Source organism: Musa acuminata, chromosome BXJ3-1 (genome assembly GCF_036884655.1).
Source record: "Musa acuminata AAA Group cultivar baxijiao chromosome BXJ3-1, Cavendish_Baxijiao_AAA, whole genome shotgun sequence".
NCBI lineage: Eukaryota > Viridiplantae > Streptophyta > Magnoliopsida > Zingiberales > Musaceae > Musa > Musa acuminata.
The window spans coordinates 952238-973977 of NC_088349.1; the positions used below are offsets into that span (position 1 = coordinate 952238).

The window sequence follows — 21740 nt, forward strand, 5'->3', positions numbered from 1 at the left end:
CCCAGGCAACGCAGATCTCGTTCCTGTTTCCTGTTGTGTCGGAGACGGGGGATGCCCGGGGCCGGCGCGTCCGATATCCACGTCCCGAAAACCTATTGCATTCCCGTCGAGGCGGCCCGAGCGCGCCTGTCGCGCACGAGCAGGAAACGCGGAGATCGCCTCCTCACGATCTCGGTGGGCCCCACGAAGAAGAACAGATCAGACGTCGAACCGGTGTTCCCTGGCGCGTCGGGGTCAGGTGATCATTATTCGTTTCCATTTTCCCCGCCTTGCCTCTTTCCCACCTCTCGTTTTATTTTGGTGGAGGTCGATGTCGCGACCTTGTCACCCCCACCCCACCCCATCGGGTGCGCCTTCTCCTCGCCCCCTACTCCTCCTCACGATCTCCTCCTCCTCCTCCTCTTTACCCCATGGCGGATCCTAATTGCGATCTTAACTCTCCCCTCCTTCACGATCGCGCCCCCGAAGTCTCCCTGGACGTCAATGGCTTCATCGACCGAGGGAGCGAGGCGGCGACCACGCCTCCGGAAAACCCCTTCGAGTTCTTGGGCGTGCCGCCGCTGGCCCTGCCGCCGATGAGCCCCGTTGACCCGTTCCGCAACCACACGCCCACCATCGCCGGGCTCTACGAGTGGTGCAAGACGATCCTCTGCCTGCCGATCGCAGCCGTTCGGCTCGTGCTCTTCGGGATCGTGATCGCGGTGGGGTACTTGGCGACGGTGGCGGCGCTGTGCGGGTGGAAGGACAAGCAGAGCCCCATGCCTCTGTGGCGGTGCCGTGCCATGTGGATCACCAGACTCTGCGCCCGATGCATCCTCTTTTCTTTTGGGTAATCTCGACTGATTTCTGTTTCATTTCCGTCGTAATCCGAATTATTAGCTGACGACGATCCGGGCGAGTCGGAATTTGTAGCATATTCTCCATAGACAAATCGGAAAAAGATCATTTACACGGTAGTGCAATAGGGTTTCTCAGTTCTTGGTCCTTGGTGCTAATAGTTGTGTGCGACTGGGTTTTCGTGGTTCTTGATCGGGTTTTGATGCTAATAGTCGTAAAAAATATCAATAGGGTTTCCTGGTTCGTACTTCTTGATGCCGAAGTCGTCAAGAATGTCAATTGGGTTTCTTGGTTCTTGGTTTTAGTAGACGTGAAAAGTACTTTTCAAAAAATAAAACAAGTGAATAATCGTAAAGCATGTTGGTCAACGCTTCATCAAGAAACGCACATCAAATTTTGACGATGATAAATCTGTTCGGATTACATGTAGTAAATATGAGAATTATTAGCTCATGGGCCCGAGCATGTTCTGTTTCTTTTTTTCTATATTCTCCTGCGTTGTTGATGCACCAAAAGATGAGTATCTCGAACTATGTGGTTCCCCATGCAAACACTGATCATCAACTTTTGTTTCATAAATGGACCACTAACATCAAATATCCTGGTTGCTTTTTAATGGTAGCTTGCCTTCTAGGATGTCTCCTGTAATTGTTGTATTCTTTGCAAGGAATCTTTGCATGGAGTTTGTCCTCTTTTCAAGTTAACATGTAATCTATATTATCAATTTCATTTATCCTTTGTAAATGTTTGTTTTTATAGCTTATAAGCACCTGTTTCTATGGCTTCTATTTTGTCAGATACCATTGGATCAAACGAAAAGGAAAACCTGCTTCAAGGGAGATTGCACCTATAGTTGTTTGTAATCATGTCTCATACATCGAGCCCATATTCTTCTTCTATGAATTATTTCCAACTATGGTTGCTTCCGAGTCACATGATGCGTTACCCTTTGTTGGAACTATTGTCAGAGCAATGCAGGTGGACCTGTCACTTTCTTGAGTGGAATTTTTTTTATAAAAAAATTATTAGTTCTATTTATCTGATTTTTCTATTTTTTTATATGTTATGACAATGTAGTCTGATCGAAACATTTTACGTTAACATGCTTCGTAGGTTATATATGTTGACAGGTTCTCACCTCAGTCGCGGAGGCTCGCAATTCATGAAATAAAGGTATAATGGTTTTGGAACTTGTTGAGTGATGCAGTCAATTCTTAGCTCAAGAACTATCTGTCTTGCGCATGCGCAGTCATACTTTTTATCAAGATAATAAGCTATATTGGGTTTAACTTATATCACCCTACTAAAGATATACTTTTTAGCTAATTGTGAGATGTGGTCTATCAGTTAGTAAACTGTCAAAGTAACATTATTTTTGCATATGTAGATAAGAAAATTGAGCATAGAGCATATCATTAATAATGTCAGTTGCTGTGGTGATGTGGTCATTCAAAAATCAAAGTTAAATATCGTGTGCTTTGTAGAAAACTTACAAGTTTGCGAGCTGAATATATGTATTTCCCCTTCTAGAACAATTCATAATTATTTCTGATTATTTTTGGTGTTTGAAGGCTGTCTTTCAAAAGATGAATTCTTGAATTTGTCCATCAAATTTGGAGCCGCGGTTAATGCTAATTTAGGATGCTTGCATAATAGCACAAGGAAAAGCTATGAACATTTTATGTGATATTCACTTCAGGATGGTTTTTTCTTGATCTAAAATATGAATTTTTAGCATTATGACTCACTATATTTTAATCTGGATACATCTTAAGATTGCCTGATTTATGTTCCTTTTATTTTTTATTCTTTGGTACATATTCTAACTCTTACTATCCTTCTAGGAAAATTAGGGGCGGATCATGTGGTTTTCTAAAGCACATACATATCTTGTCTTATCTTCTGTGTCCCTTCCCTGTAATTATATAATCAACATTTTGCTTCTTTCATCCTTACAAGTTGATGGAATTAATGCTTTTCATAGATCATCCAATTACCAATAAGGGGATTTTTTTGGATCAGGAAAGAGGCATAAAGATGCTATTCGGTTTTTAGTTTGAGTCCATGTAAGCACTGTCTTTTTGGGGGCTTAGTTAGCAATTAGAGAAGTTTCAAGAGATGGGTGCCTTGGCTGAACCTCTAATCTGGATGACCAATGTTTAAATAGCATGATCTTCGGCTCCAGCACTGTCCCCAGCCATCCCTCTGTGATGGTTCCTACATTCTTATGGGTGAATAATTGATGGTTAAGGCAATTTAGGTGATAAATTGCATTCTACACCCGCTTTGAGTAACTAACTCAATTCTAATGAAGCAAGTGCTGACTAAGTTAATCTGGCAGAGTCCTGGCTTACTGAAATGCTAATGGTCCAATCAATTGAAGATATCAACCATCATAACATATTATTAGCCATAACATAACAGAACTTTCTAATCTCGTCTAATGTGCTGCTAAAACTGGACTGATATTTGCAAATGGAATTGGTGTTTCTCTTTCCCTAGAATTCAATCTCAAGCTCAGTGGTCCTCTAGTTGCATTGATCAATCAATACACAACAAATTCATTGAGCATAACTAATTAATGGGTCTTTATCCATTTTGTTAGTTGTGAGAGATTGATATGTAATATATATTATTTTGGTTTACTATTTGATGTATGATATTCTCTATTTCGAGTTGATTTCTAGATAATTGCCTGTAAATGTCTTGTTGATCATTTTTTATTAGATTTGATTTGCTTTGCATTTTTCTTTTGAAGATCTTTCATCGTATATTTACTTTTCTCATCAGTTCGTGGATAGAAAGAAGACTAAACTTTAAGAGTTTGCCTGTTAAGAAGCATTAAACAAAATAAAATCCATTCATTAGCTATTTGATACAGAAACATGCTTTCTAGGACATGAATTCAGAGAAAGGCATCTTCCAATGAATTTCCACGTGTTATGCTATTTCCGGAGGGGACCACTACAAATGGGAGATTCCTCATATCATTTCGGCTTGGTGCATTCATTCCAGGCCTCCCGGTACAACCTGTGGTTGTTCGATATCCATACATACATTTTGACCAATCTTGGTGAGAATTTTACTTGTGATATCTTTCTTATTAGTCCTTTTTTGTATTACATCTGATGTCATTTTATTTAGGGGGAATGCTAATTTGCTGAAGCTCATGTTTAGAATGTTCACACAGTTTCACAACTTCATGGAGGTATGATTTGACCTGAAAATATATGTTAGGCTTTACACTGTTTTTGTGCCAAAAGTTGATTATATCATAATGTTGTATTTAGTTAGCTTACTTCTTAAGTTCACATTTTTATTGAATATTATTTCTGTGTTATGATCGCTAAAGTAAATGAACTTTCTTTATTCTTGCCACATAATCACATATTGCATTCAGAAGTAGAAAACCTTAATTCTTCATCAATAAAATATATTCTACTTGTTATATGACTTGTTATCTTGTGCAGGGTAAGTAAAAGAGTAGCTTACTTCTGTTGTTGAATACATGTTGACATTAATGCATGTAGTGTATTATTAATCCAAGGCCAAGCCTAACTCAGCAGAAAAATGAATCCCAAAACCAGCCTTTTGTTATACAGGAGAGGATTTTGATAATTTCAGATTAACATATTTGATGAATTTGCTGAACTAATATATTTTGTAACAAGAATTTCATTTTTTCACTTGACAGGTGGAATACCTTCCTGTGGTCTTCCCAGATGAGAGCAAACAACAAAACACTGTTCATTTTGCAGAGAAGGTGAGCATATTATTCATCAATAAATCTGTCGAAACATGCTGCAGTCTCACTTGTTATATTTTCTTCTAAAATGTAGCTTTTTATTTGTATATGTTAGTTCACAATTTCTGCAAATCAGTAGTGTGCTTAGTTAAATAATGTTTTGTTCCCCTTTGGTGCTAAGATTTCTAATTTCTCTTATCATGAATAGTATTGTATACTTAATCTTATATATGTGCCATCTCATATATATTATTGCTAAAGTTTTAGATGTAGATAAAGGAAAATGCTTTTGATGTTAAGATGGCAATCGATCATGAAAAATTGAAGAAGCCCACTATTCTTCTCATGCTTATATCAGAACCACATTATGATTGTGACCCTTTTTTATGATGGACTATAGATAAGAAGTGTGCTATTTTCCTCATTGATTATTCAATCTCAAAATTTTTATATCCAGAAAATGATATCTTTTTTCCCTCAAGTTGTGGTTGTTATAATGTAATTGTGCAAAACAGAAGAAAAGTGAAGGAGAAAATCTGAACCTGGAAAGTCATCTATTTAGCAAATTTTGAATCATTAATGAGTTCTTGCTAGATTTTCTAAAAGCTAGCTTCCTAAAGATGACATGTATTTCATATATATATATATATATATATATATATATATATATATAATGTAAGTGCATTTGGTATTTATTTTAGTTCCTGCTCTTGAAGTTATGTAATATTTGACAAGCAAGCTGCGGCACCAAAAATAAGAAAAATCTTCTTGCGGGTGTGAAGTTTTTTCTGTATTGTTGATCAGAACAAAGAGAGATAAGATGGTTTTCTCATATTGATGAAAGCCATTGTTGACCTTAACTGAATACCACTTGGGGCTCCCTTGTCTGCTGAGGAAGTTGCTCTGAAAGAGCCAAATGATAGAAAAGGATCCATATAACTTACCAGAGCTAATGAAGTCACCTTGGTCCTGGAGAAGCAACTTCATTATGATGAAGGATAGACGGCCGGATTAGACAAGAATAATATGAAAAGAAGGAAAGGACTCGAGTCCTTTTCATATGAAATTAAGGGTTCTCTCTCTTGTACAACACCTATATCTTATGTACACATGGATTGGACAAGAATTTGTCCCAAGGGAAAGAAAGCCGGATAAGACAAGGATTTGACTCAAAATATATGAGGTGAGGACTATGTAAATGCTGCACATACATCATACACGCACAAATAGTCTTTAAGGTAAGCACAAATGTCTCCGTAGAAAGTAAATCTATCACAAAAGAAAAAATTTAGCTTGTTTCTAGAACAATCTGAGTGTAGGTTGGCTGAGCTTAGCTTGAGCTTCAGGCAAGTTCAAATATCATTTCAGGCTCTTGACCCAGCTTGAGAACCATGAGAACAAGTTGAGTCATGCCTAAGCAGAGCCTTGCTCAGTCATCTTCATTGCAACCCTAGATTCGACATGAATAACCATCGGATATTTCAAGTGGGAAATGGATAGAAATTCCTCTGTTTATCCTAGTTGAAAAGATAGCAGGCACCTGATGCACATACTGGTGGAGTAGAAGAGAGCAAGATGGTCTATGGGTGAGATATATCTGGTGCATTTTATTCCACAAAGGTGCTATTCGGTGATGCCTATCAGAGGGACCTTATTCCCAGATCCAACTTAGAGCAACAATGTCAAGTTGAGATCCATATCCTTACCTGATACGTGTTCGATTTCAAGCAACACATTTACAAGCCAGCGGGATGTATTTATTTTAATATATTTAACATCAGTCAGTATTAGTTCCCTTAAAGGTCTATTTTCCTCAAGCTAGAGAACAGTTCAATTGTGGAGTGATACCCAATCATACAAGTTAAGCAGGTTGCATGGATTCACACAAGTACTAGGTAGGTTGGGATTGGGATTGAATTTGACATAATTATAACAAGACGGGTCTTGATTTAGGGTTTTGTTTTATTATGTGCATCTCAACCTGACATGGAGACAACCTGTTGGCACCTGTAATCATGTGTAATATGCACTAACATGTTGTCACATTCAATTTACCAAAGCACCAGGCAGCAGAGACTAATCTGGTATTTTTTAACTGGAAGGTTTTTTCCCCTTCAAACGACACCGCCTACAACTGAATCCTTCATTTCTCTAATTTGCTTTTTTTGCTTATCCCTTTTTCTTATTTGCTCTGTTTCTCTTTTGTGGAATCCTCCTTCCCACTGTAGACCTTTCTCTCTGCTACTAATAAAATCACAATAGTAAATTATATGATATGATGGAAGATTCTGAATTTATGCATAATAGCCTTTGTCATTCTTTAAGCAGCTTTTATAATGAATCTAGAAGTGCCATTGATAGTGCATTATTCTCTATTAGTGGTGTTGGGCTTCTTGATGATCTGATCAATACAGCACTTTATGGATTCCTTACTGTTTTTGTGGTTGAACATTTAGAAAGACAGCTCTATATAATATCATGCACCTTATAAACATACATCACTGGTTTGTTGCAATTTTCTTGATAATATGGAAGAAAAGGGCTAGCGCTAACATGCTGTTTTTGGACAAAAAGAAGGGTAAAACTAACATGTTTTTGGAAAAAAAAATTCTGCAGACTAGCTACTCCATGGCCAATGCACTTAATGTTCTACCGACCTCTCATTCTTTTGGTGACATGATACTTCTTACAAGAGCATCCGAACTTGCAAAGGTGAAGAATATTTGCTTATTTTATCAAGGAACGATTCTTCCTGTTTTATGTCCATTTTTATTGTTCATGATGCATACCATATTTAGACCATGGTTTCAAATACCTGTTGGACCGGTACATAAGACTAATATTTACTGGTTTAATAAGCATAGGTAATGGAGCATACCACTTAGGATTGCTTGATACACTGTTAATTTTTTATATTATTCTTTGTCGATTGATACCAGACAATACATATTATATAATACTGCTTGGTATCTTAGTATTTCAATGGTTTGACAAGTTGTTCACAACCGGTGTCGGATTGCTATTTGAAACCTTGATTTTAGGCTTCCTAATTCATGAGAAAAAACAACACTGGGTCAAAAAGATACTGACGATATAATTGAAGCCTCCACATTTATAAGTTTATAACAATATTTACAATTGATGAAGTACTTCATTGCTATCTGATATGAACTTATTGCTTCTTAATTGTTTCTTTTTCTCTTTCCAGATGATGAGTTATGCAATATAAAATTTGCTACACAGGCACTAGCATTGACCTGGCCCTCAAATATGAATATAAAATTCTGCTAATAAAACCATGATATTCTCTTAATTATCGATTCAGTTGCCCTGTAAACAATGTTCAGATAATCTATACGGGATCCAGTCACCTTGTGCAGATAGATTTGTCTGAGGTGTAAAATTGTCATGATTTGAACTCAACAGATTGTTTGACCATCTTTAATCTTGAAATATTGATAACTGAATTTGGTATAAATCAACAGGCCATCTTACTCTGGAATTAGACCGTCGTATCTGTCAACTCCATATATATTCCTTTAGTTTCTTTCGGTTTGAAAGTGTCATATTCATTCACAAAAAACAGAGATTTGCTTCAATTTGGAGTTTATGGACTGTTCTGGCTAATTTTATGCTAAAAAATGTAATTTGGTAACCTTGATACAGAACTAGTGTCATAAAATAACTATAGATTGACAGATGCACTAGAAAAATATAAGCACATATAACCAAACTGCCTAGACCGGTTCTATCTTAGCTGAACTCTGTAGTATTTGTAATCTTCAAGCAACGATAAGAGTAAATTCTTGACACACGAAGCACGAGCTAACACCGCAGGATACCCACACTTAATTTGTGCTTCTCTTTCCATAGAATAATGTGTACACGGGGTATTGCTTGTGAGCTCAACCTAAACTTGACACTATAAAGTTTGATCAGCATTTTTATTCCATGCTGTACCTATTTATTGTGAACTAGTGGTCTTGTTACGAGTGTATTCTATGCCTAGTTTTCTTATGCAATATTGTTCTTGTTAGTCTAGACTCTAGAGTATATGTTTTATTGCATACAGTAGTAGATTCATATTAGCATATATATTGCATATCTTTAACTTTTTTATCCAAACTGTCAAGCTATTATTCTTGTTCTTGTGTTTTCCACCCTCAACTATGTGTATGTGATAGATGGAGACCATACCGTGCCTATAACATATGTTTACTGTTGCATATTCCCAAGGAAAAAGTGAGAGTTGATAAAACTTCCATTGCTTTATGTTAAAATTTTAGGGCACTTTTACATAAACAATATAGGATCTATTAGAGAATTGGTTGCAATTGTAGACCATTTTCTAAATGCTGCTCAGGAAAGATGCTTTTATATCATCATTTTCTCTTTGATCTTCATTCGCAGGAGAGATGCTCAAATTATATGGTTGAAATGGCATGGGTTGAAAATGTGAGTTCTCCATCTGCATATATGTAATCTAGCCTCTCGATGCAACTATCATCCATTGATGATGAAATGATTACTATTCATTCATTAAGTCTTACAACTTATAGAAAAGTAATAGTGAATAGCAACATATCTACACGATTAAAACTAAAAGTGCAAAATATAAGCATGGATTTTCTATGTAAACATGTTAATGACCAAAAGTTGATCTAACTGAAACATCTTAAACGGCGATATGGTATTACTCTTAGCGCTTATTTATAGAATGTTTATCATAATATGTGCTTTATTTATATTCTATAACTATGTTTTTGAAGAACTTAATGACAAAACTCATGTTTTTAAGTGCTGGAGAATTTCATACTTATCTGAAGCAAAATGCAATTTCGTTCGTATGCCAAGCTTCACTGCAGGACATAATTAAAATGTTACACGGTGCATATTAAGCAGTTGGATTAATATTGTTATTTGCAAGTGCTGGTCATGCTGATCCACAATGGGCAGCATACATTGCACCAACATGCTGTGGGGTATACCAAAACAGCACTTAATTCCAATGCGTGCCTACTGGCACATGTAAGGAAAAGAGCCCTTCACTTTCTTGACTCATGGAACTTGGTGTCCAAGGATATTTTCTTAATTATCTAAGGAAATCTATTGTAGTGTTCATTGTCTGCTTTCAGAGGCAGTAACCCATATACTAACTTAAGGGAAGATGGATTGCTTGGCTTTAGTGTGTCTCTCTGATGATCTTTTTCTTAATTGTTTACTTTTTTCATATGCAGTCATTCAACATAAGCACATCTGAAGCTGTGGTCATTTTGGAGCGGTTTCTTTCCATGAACCCAGATTCCTTGTAAGTCTCAGACAAATCTCAAATTTCATGTTGAAATAGTTTCTCTGGATCATGGATTGGGATGCTAGCCCATATTAGATAATGTTCACCATGGTCATTTTACAGTTGTAGCAGAACAAATCGTATGCTAGCCAAGACTGTATCAGTGTTGGCCTATCTTAGAGCTTATGCCAGATGTCGTCCTATACTGGATTGGCATGTTGATCAGTAGTCTAAATTTTGATTCTTGCCATATGACATTTATTCGGGAAACCATGATTCTTTAACTTGTTACCAAAGGTTTAGGATGAAAATTTTATATGATCTTGTAATATGGTTGGTGGCAGTGGACGTGTTGAACTTCATGGATTTCTGAATGCTTATGGGTTGGGGTGCAGTCCTCTATCTGAGAAGGTTAGTCATACTTGTCATGCTTCCTTTTTATCTTGCAAAAGAATAACTTCTCAGATGATTTGTACAATTGTCTACTTTAACATAGAGTCCAATCTTGTAATGTTTGGTTGAGCCTATATTATGCTACATCTATCAGTTCTTTTAAATAGAAAGTGTATTGGAGTAAAATGAGTGTTACAGATGTTATAATCGTGCACCTGTTGGTTGGCTACGTGTTGGAATATTAGAACTTGGATTAGGAGTTTATTCATAAACTGAACTTGATTTTCGTGTTGAGTCAAAGTAGGATTAGACCACTTGGTGTTGAGAGCATGAGTTTGTAATAGGTGAGATTTAGATTGGGCCAGAGATTGGGAGTAGTGATGATTATAAACAAAAGCTGAGAGTTCTGCTGTCTTATAATTTATTGTCTTCTTGATGAACAGCTTTTGCTTTTCCTTCTCCATCATTCATACATTGTAGTTTCAAGAGTGAAGCCTTTTTTCTTGGTGAAGTTGGAAGAAAGGCTTTTGTCAATCATTAGCTCTCATTTCTACTGTGTTGGAGGAAGTCAACTCTCATTTCAGATATTTCTTCCATAAAGAAAGAAATTTGGCTTGGGCTGATTTCATTCCTTTTCAGATATTTGGCTATTTGGACTTGGAAAAGAAGCGGTCAATAACATTTCGTCAGGTAATAATTGGGCTATCATTAAGCTCTTAATAAATTTTATATATATATATATATATATATATATATATATATATATATATATATATATATATATATATATATATATATATATATAGTTGTATTGGAAGTTTGCATTCAAAAGTATGCTGCTACTAATTTGAGAGTTCTGTGCTCAAATCTCTGCAGTTTTTGACTGGATCAGCACAGATTAGGAAACAACCATCATTTTGGAGGGCCTGTGAAACGGCTTTTGCTCAATGCAGCAGTGATGATATGATGGATCATACTTCCTTGGAACAGGTATTTTTCATGCACATGCTACCTGGTTTCATTTTAACTTATGATAATCTGGTTGCGTCTTCGCTGTAGATCAGCCGTGTCATTCAGTCAACATTGCATGGTGCAGTCAACAATGAAACCGTGAGTTTCTGTACTGTTTGATACTTGGTTTATTTCTACTACTATGTTCTATAAGTACTGATTGTCAACCCGTCACTTTTGCAGCTACGTCAACTGTTTGATACTGATGCTGATGTCTATGTCAGCAAGGATGATTTCATGGAATGTCTACAGAAAAATCCGTTGCTTATCGCGCTGTTTGCTGCATGTGTCAATGACCCCTGACCAGATGAACTTGGCATAACCTGCATACAAGCTCATTTAGAACGTGGACACGTCTGTGGCATATAACCATTCAAAAAAAAAAAAGAAAAGTTTTTTCTTCTCTTGAGATCGAATGGTTAGAAAGAGCTGTAAATGGCTAAAGGTTTTGCTTTTTGACTTTATTGGTTGATGTAATGATAATTGTCACTATGGACTATGAAAATTATTTCCAACATTGTCATTGTGGACTATGAAAATTATTTCTAACATTGTCATCATGCATCAAAACTTTAATCATTTATCCTTTGTTATTATGTATATAGGGCATTTACAAATTATTTCATAGTTTTTGAGATCCTCGACACATGTAGAATTTGAAAATTATGTAATGTCACTTAATTTCACGGTAAATAGTTGTGTAATATAAGCATATGTAAAATAAATAAGTAAAATTTTACATGAAAATTTTATGTAGTAAATTTTATGTGAAAATCATTTATGGATTTTTCCGCTCTATGCATTAATCTCAAATTAAGTGATTTAAAAGCAACTAAAAAAATCTACCTAAAATATGCAAAATTGAAACCATAAATATAGTAAAGAAAGAATTAAGTTTTTCTTAGTATTCCTTAGAGTTGCAAAATTAAAACTAAAAAAATAACTAAAGAAAGAGGGAAAAGATTATAGGTTATTAGGTTGATAAAGAAGATAAAGCTACAAAGGTAGAGATGCTCAAGAGATTATCTTGAGATATAAGATTCAATCTTATTCTCATTTTAAGTTTTTTTTATTCTTTTACTAATATAATTCAAATATTACAACAACTTCTATTGAATTTAATTTGATTTGACAAAAATGATAATTTTTATCCTTCAATCTTACTTATATATTTCAACATTTAGAATAACACTTTTCTTTGATTTATATCTCTATTTAATTTTTTATTACTTCATCCATACTTAAATAGCTAATGATCCTCTACATCCATAATGTTTAAAACTCAAACTTATGATCATCAATGCTTAATAAGCTTATGATTCTTATATTAATCATGATGAAACCTATTCAACCTTTGAAATTCATCGATTAAAATTTAACCGTCACTTCTAATCACTATATGTATGCTTATTACTATAATTTAATCTAATTTTCAAGTCAACTAACACACTTTAATTTGTTGTGCTATGTTAACCGTAAACATTAATACTTATGCATACTTAGCTAACATTTTGTAGAATACTGAGAATGTATATATATATATATATATATATATATATGTATATATATATATATATGTATATATATATATATATGTATATATATATATATATGTATATATATATATATATGTATATATATATATATATATGTATATATATATATATATGTATATATATATATATGTATATATATATATATGTATATATATATATATATATGTATATATATATATGTATATATATATATGTATATATGTATATGTATATATATATATATATATATATATATATATATATGTATATATGTATATGTATATATATATACATATGCATATATATGTATATATGTATGTATATATACATATATATATATACATATATATACATATATACATATATATACATATATATATTATACTTATATTAGTATGTTAATTATAATTCAAAATGCATGAGACTCAAGTATTATAAGAACAGTTGACATCATAATGTTACTGAATTTGAATTCAGGGCAGATGATACTACATTTAAGCCCACCTAAAGCACATTCTGTTAGCTCAAGACATCAATTTAAGTTAAGTCTTATATCATACTCTCCTCAATTTCACAAAAAACAAAAGTTTGACTTAACTCAATAAGCTTATAAAAAAAATGAACTACATAATATAATTTTTAGGTAGCTTAAATTAAAAGGTCATCTTCTAGACAATTTCATTAAACAGTACATGGTCAGACAATTCTAACATAGCATAAAATCAAGATATATAGTCAGAGAGTAGGTACATAATGCACCAAAATGGGGAGAAAATGAAAACCAATCTCTAAATAATTAATAGAGAATAAAATGACTATATTTTCTTTGGCAGCATGATTCTATTGCACCAGAGAAGCAGCTCAAGAACTTTTATTATGATTAGCACCAAATACTTAAAGCAAAGTAGCAAAATGAGCACTGGTAGCTGTACATTTCTATCTAAAATATACAGCGAACTCCTAAAATATGAGCAACCTGTTTAAACAAGCAGTACAACTAAAATAACATGTTTAGTCACACAAGAGACTTGCCCCATGAAGTAAAAGAACAAAAAAGGTTGATACATTTTGATATCAAGTAACAACAATGACTGGGTGAAATAAGAATAAGGAAACAGCCACACTAAAACATTATTTCTATACAGCAAAAATGGCACTGTGTGGGTCATTAATCAAAACAAACAAAACCATATACATCCTAAAATTTGCCAACCAATAATTAGGTTACGCATTAAAGAACATGAGTCAAAGTCATTTAGCACCAAAATAGGACAAGCATACAGTCAAAATTCGAAATATATAAGCAACAACATCATAAATGCACATGAACACAACAAAATCTTGGATAAACAAAAAAAAAAAAAAAAATACAAAGCACCCTATGCAAATCATATCTTCAGAGGAAAAAAACAGAAGATGAAAAGATGACTGTAAGCAAATGCACATCATCAGAACAAATTTATACATAAGGAATGGCATCAAACCATCATGTCAAGGAAAATGCCACAGTTCTTCAAGATGCATAGAGAAAGAACACTTGTAGAAGATGACCTACAGAGGATACAACGAGTGCCAAAAGCTAAGATGGATTAGATGATCACATAAGGTTACCTGGGGATCGACAATCCAACCATGATGTAGACCAATATCAAGAAGATTGAAAATAGTTTATTCCTGCGTGAACTCAAAATCATTAATCCTACATAAATACATACAACAAACAACAAGGGGTACGCCATAATTTTGCTTGAACAAAGGAAATGCTTATAGCATAAAGAAATTACGACTTCATATGGTAAACTGCAACTGCAATCGAGAGCAACGACTGGACTCACTTCCTAAAATGCACGTTTACATCGATCCCAGCCGCAAGCCGAGGCAGCAGATCAATTGCTTCAGATATGTTCTGCTGCCGATTGTTGACATGTCCATCATCCTAATTCGAAATGCAAGAACAGAAAGAATCAGTCCACCAAGAGATAACTCCGAACCAAGATTCGTATAGGGACCAGTTTCGAAGAATGCAAACCTGCACGTTGCAGTTAGGGTCGATCAATCTTTCCGCGACGAGCGAGAGCAGCTTCTGCAGCGAGACCTCCGAGACGTCCAGGCTCAAATTAAGATGATTCCTTAGCGGCAAAACATCACCTACCACCAAAAAGAAAGCAACAAAACCCCCATCAGATGTCTCAAGAACCACCAAATCAGGTCAATCGGACCAAAAAACACTTTCAAGAACGCTAAAGCGAAACCACGTTCGGTCGTTTGGACGAGGAATCGTAGGAAGTAGGGAAGCGAGGGCTCACAGATTTCGAGGGGAGGGCAAGGGTCTTCCGGGATGCCGCAGCCGACGAACCGAACGACCTTGGTCTTGTAGACGATCTCCTCCTCCGCTGTCTCCATCGACGGCACCTCGATCTCCTCCTCGATCGCCGTCTCCAAATCACTCTCTCTTCCTCTCCGCGAAGGATCGGAGCAGAACCGAACTCACTTCCCTCTGTTTCTTTCTTGATGTCTTCGAACGCTTCTTTTCCCGCTCTGTACCTCTCGCACAGGAGAGGAGAGATATATATACCCACAGGGGAGGTTAATGGATAGCCGTCGGATGAGAGCTGTTCGAACCGAAGGCTGTAATCTGACCGTTGATTCGTTGGACGCATGGGTGTGGGGCTTGGAAAGAACAAGTTAATGTATTCCCTACTCGCTTTTCGACAACCCGCTTTCTTATTGGAGAAAAGATCCGCTTCTTTAGTGGGTCCAAAGCTACCCCCAGTCAACAGAAGGGTATCGGAGAACTGAAAGAAATAGAGTGCTTGCTTCCGATTCCAATCGGACGGGTGATATTGAAAGCAGATGATCATACTGACGGCTGAGATGTGAAATTACGGTATTATACTGTTCATAAGAACATTGGTGGATGGAGTTTGTGGAGAACACTGTTCATGTGTAGCATGTTGAATAATAGAGAGAACGCAGTCACTAAAAGTACCAATCCGACGTGATGTTAGTACTACTAATTAGATGCCCCGTTCAAATCAATGGTCCTATTTGGGCTCATTCTTTTAACTCCTTTATATGCACAATCATATTGTGTGGATTCTCGTGATTTTATTTTTGTTTTCCTTTTCCAAAAGATTTGGCACAAATTCTTCAAGAAAAGGATGAACACAGGGTTTGGCCACCACAATTGCAGATCGACATCCACACATTTTGTTCTGTGCTGACGAAGCTTACTGTTCAAGAAAGCATTAGCTAAATGAGTGCCACAGAATAAGATATTGCATCATTCTGAAGCACTTCCTTTTGGGTTGGGAGTGGATAAGCAGAGATAAGGATCGTTTCTGTTTCTGATACCTCACACTCCATCGATTTGGATCCCATGAGTTGAATTTGGAGACACACACGCACGCTTCAACATGTCCAAATCATGAAATGGATCAGAATTTGGAGATTGGAAGGACAATATCAAGATGAAGACCTTGAGCAAAGATTAAAGAGAACAACTGGATGATAGCAAACATCTATGAATGACTCTTGATGATTCTGAAGCTTCTGAGTTCTTTACAACGAAGGGCTCTGAAGCATCAGCCAGAACAAGCTTCCCATCGCATGAACCTCGATACAAAGATTGAAGGCTAGTAGTAGAGCTAACTGAGTCAGTAGTACCAAGGAGTGTGCCTTGGCCTCTTGCTTGGAGTAGAAGCAGGGGAGATCTGAGGCACCGCGAACAGGTCCTCGCTCCACCGCTCTCGGCCCGCCTCCTTGCTGGTATTCCAAGGCTGGTAGCGTGAGGTGGTTGTGGCGGCGGCCGGGGGAGCCGGCGGAGGGAACTGCGGTACTTGTGGTGCCCAGACGGGGAACTTCTCCACAACCGCTTCCAGATCGGCCCCCAGGAACGGCGGCAGATCGTCTCCCTGCGCAACGAAAGTTCGATCTTTATCTTCTTCGTGGGGGGGGGGGGGGGGGGGGGAGGAAAGATCCAATCTTTATCGTGATCTAATCAGAGATAGGTTGGAGATCAGGAGACAGAGGGAGGACGGGTGCCGACGGACCTTGGAGAAATCTTCCATCGCGACGACGGCCGCGTCGTCGACCAGCAAGTCCTCGACGCGCCAGCCCGGGCACATGTTGATTAGGTACTCCGAGATGCTGCTGGTGGCAGTGGTCGGGGTGGCGGCGCTGGTGGAAGCGATGGGGGAGGAGGAGCTATCTGCGACCGAGGCCTTGTTTTGATCGGCCGTGGTGACGGTGTTCTTGGGGGTAGCCTTATCCGCCGGCGCCTCCGACTCAGGGGAGGGAGAGCAGGGGATGGGAGCGGCGGAGAGGCGGGCGCCAGTGAGGAGGAACCGGTTGTGCTTCATGGTGAGATGGCTGGCGCTGTGGACGGAAGCGTCGCAGTCCCTGCAAAGAATCGCCCGGTCCTCGTGGCAGAACAAGTACCCCCGCTTCTCCTGCAACACCCACCACCCAAAATGATCAATCCCCCGCCCCAAAAATCGAACCTTCGATCTCCATAATTCGCCAAAGCGATCGACGAACCTGGCAGATGTCACAGGCGGGGCGCGACTCCGCGGAGGAGCCGGAGAGCGAGAGGCGGCGGTGCTTTCCGGCGACCTTGTTCGCCCTGTGCACCCGCCGATCGCAGGCGCCGCAGAGGGCGGCCTCGTCGGCGCAGCAGAACACCGAGGCCTCCTCTTCGCCGCACACGTCGCACAGTATTCTCATCGCGCACTTGAAGCTTCCAAGGCAGCGAGCGAGGAGGAAGAGAACGGACCTTAGAACCGAGTTCTTCCCGGTAGAAGCCGACGAGCCAAAGAAGTACACAGGGGCAGGGGAAGATGGAATCTATGCTATTGAGATGGAGGCTTCGCTTTCCCTCACATAAATACTCATCCTAATCTACCAAAGATCCTCAGTATCCAAGATAATGGCCGTATCTGATAAACGAAACATTACTCCTCGGAGATTAACGCATGTTCGACTCTGTTCCACTGACTCAAACAAGGAACAGTTTGTTGACTGTGATGCTGCAGTCCCTCCCTCACAAGAATTACCAATTCCTACTCTTTTATAGCTCCATTTATCCTTCTTCTAAGATCTAATGAGCTGGAGATGGGTCGAGACAAGAGGAAGCAATCTGGCACAGCCCCACACACAATGGCTCAAAGCCCACCTTATCCTCTACCAACGTGCTCCCTGATTGAGCTGCCCAATAATGGATTAGTTTATTAGACACAGCCAAGAGTGGGCAGCCATTTGCCTCCTTCCAGCTTCGTCCGATTTGCCATCCTCCTTTGTCTTGCCTCCGCAGCATCAGAGCATGTGGATTCTCTGTCTTCCGCTCTGCTGTGCGCCACATGGAACAAAGATACGATAAGAGGAACTCCCAAATGCTGTTATCGGGAGACTGGAAACCACCATCTGCGGTGAAGTGGGACGCACTTCAGCACCACAGAAAGCTCCTTTTGATTACTCTATCGAGACTACAACAAGAATCGTACTCGAGAGAGAAGACTGGAAGAGAGACTGGTCGTCCGAACAAGAGCGATGGGGGGAGTTGACCTCTTGCGAGCTGGGGAGGTGTTTGCATCTGTAAGAAATCACGTAACGAGTTCCCAAACTCATAGGTTTCAGGTAAGGTCACGTAGACGAAGGGGAACATGGGAGGAGACATGTCTCAGATGCCTGCAGGCCTATTTTTACGTGCATTGATGTCCAAAATCTTCTTGACAGGTGCTGCTGTGACATGATCGTTCCTTCTTTCCGAGAAACATGAAAGCATTCAGCTGACACAGTGAATTCCGATTGCATGTGTGAGTAAGTTCGGAAAATATCTAACTCTGATACCATGATAGAAATGAAACGAAGAAGGATGCTTTGAAGATTTTTCTTAACAAAACTATAATATTTCCTCGTGTAATTATCTTAACTATTATCAATCACAATTATAATAAATCAGTTTTAAACATCAAATCGTAAATAGTATCACCTAAAAAAAGAACTATTCTTATTTGACTTAAATCTATGTTTCAACGGTCAATATTAAACCCGAGAGATATAATAGTTTCGCATCGTACCTCTTTGGAAAGAAGATTTTTTGGCGTATGATGATACACATCAGACCTTGGACATATAATAATAGTTCCTATTACTTTCTCTCTCTGTCTCTCTCTCACATGCTTTTGGGTTGAGGTGATTGATGCCTTGAACAAGTAATATTTGTGCACTCTATTATGTGTAACAGCACCCATGGTGGCCTATGTGTGCACAAGAATGAATACCAAGCAAAGTACAGTGCACAAAATGGACTAACTGAGAACCAATTGGGACATTGAAATCGTAATCATGATTGGCTCATCGTTCCACTCTGCAAATCTTTCTTTGTCTTCTACCTTTTGCATCCTGATATTTTTCTTGCATTTAGTGGAGCAACTGCTGGATAATAGTGATAGGAAACAACTCATGTTGGACCCACCCAAGCATGGGGAAAAGACACAGCTTGGCGTGTTGTGCTCGTGCTCGCCTACTCTTGCTTTAACTTAGTCGGCAAGACAGTACAGAATACTCAATTCACTTCGATCACGTATCATGTCCCATGTGTTGCTCTTCTTGAGAGCAAGCACTATGGATTTGGATGGTTTATGTCACGGGTGACACATCATGTTCGGCTGTGTAGGCATTCGTAACAGTGGGAGATGTAAAGAAGTCAATATCACTATAAGTGATTGATTGCTTGTGAATAAATGACTAGCAGTTGCTCTCCATTGCTAATTGATTCATTTTCTTTATGCATGAGTAATTTTTTGTATTTTTTTTTTTTATGAATATTAGAAAAAAAAATCATCCTAAAAATGTGAAAAGTCTTAGTTTAATCATCGATTTACATTATAAAAGTCCAATCGACATGATCCACTTCCTAAATATCTTCGTATCAAATTTGTATAAAGAATACTCTCTCGAGTCATACAAGTGTTAGAATTATTTTCGAAGAAATTTTTCTAATGTTTTAGGAACGTTGGAGTTGAAAATAAAGTTTTTCTCTCTACGATAATATCTTATTGCGTACGTCCTTGAAGGCATACGTCCAAGGAAAGGATAAGCGAGGATGAGATTGTTCGTTACGTGAAGTACATAGATAACTTCACTCTTATTCGGTATTACATATCATGCTCTATGACTCCTGAGTTACAAAGACAATAATAAAAAATGAATGTTAGATCTATTCTCCTACTTATCCATAAATTGTTTGAAAAACAAGAAAGGATTCAACGAAATGAGATATCTAATAGCCTCTTTCGTGCTAAGATGACTGAGGGGACACCGGTTTAGAATCATATCCTAAAAATGATTGAGTGGATAAAAAAACTCATAGATTTAGGAATGATCCGAGAGGATAACCAATATGTAGATCTTATCTTTTGATCCCTATGATAGAACCTAAAAAAAATTCTATATAGATAGATTTTACTCAAAAGAGAAAGAGGAGAAAAAAATACTCTTCTCTCAAACGGATACGACAGATGTATTGAGTTCCGATTGATTTGAAATATTAGTATCATAAGATAGATTTGAAATTAGATGCAAAGACTTTTTAGGTTTACGGGTCAAACCAAGATGGATACTAAGGTACCACATGATTGATTAGGAAATGAGAAATGTGAAGCACATGTAGAGCCTCTGTTGTTGTATGTTGATGGTTGATAATTGCATGTACTTTTTGGCATATGAAGGGTCAAAGCTGGACACAAATTTCTTTCAGATACATATGTATGGTTTTATTTTATATGAATATAAATATGTTGGATCAAGCAAGAAAGGTATTCAATAACAAATACTTTCAACAATTAGGACGATCTATTAATTTGCCGGTGCGTGCTGCAACAGTAGGCAAATGATTTCATGACACCTAATGTACTCGAACTCAATGAGTCTCAATCACTTTCTGCCTAATCATTGTACCTCCTAAACTGTCATTCGCTAATCAACTAAATATTATCTTCCACAATCATAAATAAAACAAAGCATTTAATTGCCATTGTAAGTTGATAAGCTTAGTCAACAATATTTTACGTTAATGGCATCCTCCTTTTGGCACATCCTTTTGGGTCATTGTCATCATCATCATCATCATCATCATCTCCAAAGCTTGGTATTATGTCATGATAAAATATTGGGCTACTTAGTTGGGTGCCGTGCAGCCAAGTGTAAGAAATCGTGCACATGGGGTGGTCCATCGATGGCTTGGCTTATGTCATGGATGAGCTCGAGAGAGAACCTTGGATTTGGGTTGGGGATTACCTGTCTCGGATATAACAAGCTTGAGAGTTTGCGTAACTACATGGCAAATGGTCAATGGCTAACCACCAATGGACGATCACAGTATCAGAATCATGTTATGGTAGCAGGTGGGACAAATCTTTAAGAATTGAACCATATTAGAAAGCTAAATTACTAGGATCTTAAGCCCTTTTTTTTTTCTTACTATTTATACTATTTTTAAATATTAATAAAATAAACATTTTGTTATTTATAACCCCTCTAACTCTAATTTTATTTTATTTTTTTCCCTTCCTTTTATTCTGCATGCTTTTTTTTTTTTTTTGGTGTTGATCGTCACCCCCCAACTTGATATTGATTACTACCCTCCAACTCATGCTCCTCGGCGATCGTTACTTGTCGCTGATTACGACCCAACCCATGGCGATCGTTACTTGTCGTTGATTACGACCCAACCCATGCTCTCTTTCGTTCTACCTAGCTTGTGCTCCCCATCGATCATCATCCTGTGTTTGCACTCTTCGACAATCATCATCCCCCCTACGTGTGCTTACGACTAATTGTTATCCTTTTGTCCATGCTCCCTATCGCTATCGTTGATCATTGCCCCATCAGATATTATCCTTGGAGGAGGAAGAGCATGAAAAATTAG

At 37.7% G+C, this 21740-nt stretch overlaps 3 protein-coding genes across 4 annotated transcripts; 1 reads left to right on the forward strand and 2 right to left on the reverse strand.

Moving 5' to 3' along the window:
• The first annotated feature begins 313 nt into the window (after positions 1-313).
• On the forward strand, positions 314-11836 carry LOC103979336 (lysophospholipid acyltransferase LPEAT2). Of its 2 annotated transcripts, none has more exons than XM_065136584.1 (14): positions 314-829; positions 1635-1815; positions 1951-2010; positions 3747-3910; positions 3982-4045; positions 4532-4600; positions 7199-7294; positions 8993-9037; positions 9820-9890; positions 10217-10283; positions 10905-10955; positions 11142-11255; positions 11330-11375; positions 11460-11836. In XM_065136584.1, exons 1-13 carry the CDS (start codon positions 411-413, stop codon positions 11369-11371), a joined length of 1443 nt encoding a protein of 480 aa, XP_064992656.1. In that variant the 5' UTR covers positions 314-410; the 3' UTR covers positions 11372-11375; positions 11460-11836. The 2 variants fall into 2 exon arrangements, with proteins under 2 accessions (XP_064992656.1, XP_009393725.2); XM_009395450.3 differs by having other exon boundaries at positions 315-829; positions 11325-11375.
• A 1959-nt stretch (positions 11837-13795) lies between these two features.
• LOC108952576 (uncharacterized) lies at positions 13796-16172 on the reverse strand. Its single transcript, XM_018824816.2, has 4 exons — positions 15118-16172; positions 14841-14959; positions 14647-14747; positions 13796-14485 (listed from the first exon to the last, which is right to left on the reverse strand). The coding sequence occupies exons 1-4, from the start codon at positions 15212-15214 to the stop codon at positions 14419-14421; spliced, it is 384 nt and encodes a 127-aa protein (XP_018680361.2). The 5' UTR covers positions 15215-16172; the 3' UTR covers positions 13796-14418.
• Positions 16173-16319: 147 nt separating this feature from the next.
• On the reverse strand, positions 16320-18136 carry LOC135628550 (B-box zinc finger protein 20-like). Its single transcript, XM_065135287.1, has 3 exons — positions 17351-18136; positions 16864-17262; positions 16320-16725 (listed from the first exon to the last, which is right to left on the reverse strand). Exons 1-3 carry the CDS (start codon positions 17534-17536, stop codon positions 16468-16470), a joined length of 843 nt encoding a protein of 280 aa, XP_064991359.1. The 5' UTR covers positions 17537-18136; the 3' UTR covers positions 16320-16467.
• Positions 18137-21740: the final 3604 nt, after the last annotated feature.

Coding starts and splice junctions, on each gene's coding strand:
- LOC103979336 (XM_009395450.3), top strand. CDS start 411: ATGGCGGATCCTAATTGCGATCTTAACTCTCCCCTCCTTCACGATCGC. Junction 4,601..7,198: donor CTGTTCATTTTGCAGAGAAG/GTGAGCATATTA, acceptor AAAATTCTGCAG/ACTAGCTACTCCATGGCCAA. Junction 10,284..10,904: donor GCAGTCCTCTATCTGAGAAG/GTTAGTCATACT, acceptor ATTCCTTTTCAG/ATATTTGGCTATTTGGACTT.
- LOC108952576 (XM_018824816.2), bottom strand. CDS start 15,214: ATGGAGACAGCGGAGGAGGAGATCGTCTACAAGACCAAGGTCGTTCGG. Junction 14,960..15,117: donor TTGCCCTCCCCTCGAAATCT/GTGAGCCCTCGC, acceptor TTTTGGTGGTAG/GTGATGTTTTGCCGCTAAGG. Junction 14,748..14,840: donor ACCCTAACTGCAACGTGCAG/GTTTGCATTCTT, acceptor ATTTCGAATTAG/GATGATGGACATGTCAACAA.
- LOC135628550 (XM_065135287.1), bottom strand. CDS start 17,536: ATGAGAATACTGTGCGACGTGTGCGGCGAAGAGGAGGCCTCGGTGTTC. Junction 17,263..17,350: donor CCGCCTGTGACATCTGCCAG/GTTCGTCGATCG, acceptor TGGGTGTTGCAG/GAGAAGCGGGGGTACTTGTT. Junction 16,726..16,863: donor CGATGGAAGATTTCTCCAAG/GTCCGTCGGCAC, acceptor TTCGTTGCGCAG/GGAGACGATCTGCCGCCGTT.